Source organism: Asparagus officinalis, unplaced genomic scaffold, assembly GCF_001876935.1.
Source record: "Asparagus officinalis unplaced genomic scaffold, Aspof.V1 AsparagusV1_Un3856, whole genome shotgun sequence".
Lineage (NCBI taxonomy): Eukaryota > Viridiplantae > Streptophyta > Magnoliopsida > Asparagales > Asparagaceae > Asparagus > Asparagus officinalis.
Genome location: NW_017976115.1, coordinates 1 through 1,375, shown reverse-complemented (window position 1 = coordinate 1,375; position 1,375 = coordinate 1). Strand labels below are relative to the sequence as shown.

Genomic DNA, 1,375 nt, shown 5'->3' with positions numbered 1-1,375 from the left:
GTCTGGATTTTTGAGGTATTCATGAAATGCATGATTCGCGAGCCAAAGTGTATTGTTACAGATCAGTGCGCTGCCATGAAGCAAGCTATACCAACCGTCTTTACAGAAGCACATCACTGTTTGTGCATGTGGCACATCATGAAGAAATTTAACCAAAAGGTAATGAATCGCACATATAAATATAATGAATCCTCATTAGATAAATACTGAATCTTTCGTTATATATTTATCTTCTAGTTGGCAAAATGCATTTCGAAGATGGATGATTTCAAGAGGAAGATCAATGCACTGATTTGGAGTATAGATATAGATCCAGCAACATTTGAAGTCGGTTGGAAAGATGTTATGAAAGAATATAAGCTTGAAAGTAATGAATGGTTGTGTGAACTGTATAACATTCGGGAGTCATGGATTCCAGCCTATTATGCTGATGATCCAATGGCCGGTTTATTGCGGACTACATCAATATCAGAGAGTGAGAACAGTTTCTTTGACAAATTCAACCGTAGATCTGACACATTAACGGAATTTTATCTCCGATACGAGAGTGCTATGGAGAAGCAAAGGCATACAAACGCAAGATTAAACTATGAAGGAACGAAGTCGATGCCAAGAATGGACACTCCATTGTTATTGGAGAGGGATGCAGCAGAGTTGTACACTCGAACAATGTTTTATGAGGTACAGAGTGAGATAATATCATCCTATTATGATATGAGTATCAACAGTATATCAGAAGAAGATGGCGTGAAGATTTTTTCCATAAAGGACAAAAAGAGACATGGAAAAATATTTGAGGTAAAACTTAATAATGGATATTGAAACAATAGAAATTGAATCTGTTTTCAATGCACTGAATCGCGATTCAGTGATGTGAATCTCGATTCACAACACTGAATCGCGATTCATTGACCATTTAATGGGCTTGTCATTTTCTTTTTTTATTCCGTGTTAATATACATTGCTTTTTGAATTTTAGGTGAAACACTCTTATTTGAACAATGACGTGCAATGTACGTGTAGGCTGTTTGAGAAAATGGGTATAGTATGTAGACATGGTTTTTTTGCACTGAACCAAGCTGATGTAACAAAAATACCAAGACATCTTATTGTGAACCGATGGACAAAAGGTTCTGAGATGAGGCATTCATTACAGTTCAAGGAAATATCAGAACAGTGCAATGCAATTGAAGTTACAAATCGTAAGTTGAATGACATATGGTATGATTTCCAATCCTGTGTGAGTTTGGCAGGTCTAGATGGTGAGAGACTTGACTACTTGGAAGGGAAGTTGAAGGAGTTGAAGCACAGTTGTAGGCATATAAAATTGCTTATAGGTCCCTTAGCTCAGCTCGGCACGAACCGACAAACCAAC

At 37.1% G+C, this 1,375-nt stretch overlaps 1 protein-coding gene across 1 annotated transcript; it reads left to right on the top strand.

Moving 5' to 3' along the window:
- Positions 1-75: 75 nt before the first annotated feature.
- LOC109828697 (protein FAR1-RELATED SEQUENCE 5-like) lies at positions 76-1,313 on the top strand (the record flags this gene model as incomplete). The annotated part of the gene is made up of 4 exons (XM_020395637.1): positions 76-159; positions 238-798; positions 980-1,202; positions 1,254-1,313. Coding segments are annotated over exons 1-4 (928 nt in total), but the record flags the coding sequence as incomplete, so codon positions are not given.
- Positions 1,314-1,375: the final 62 nt, after the last annotated feature.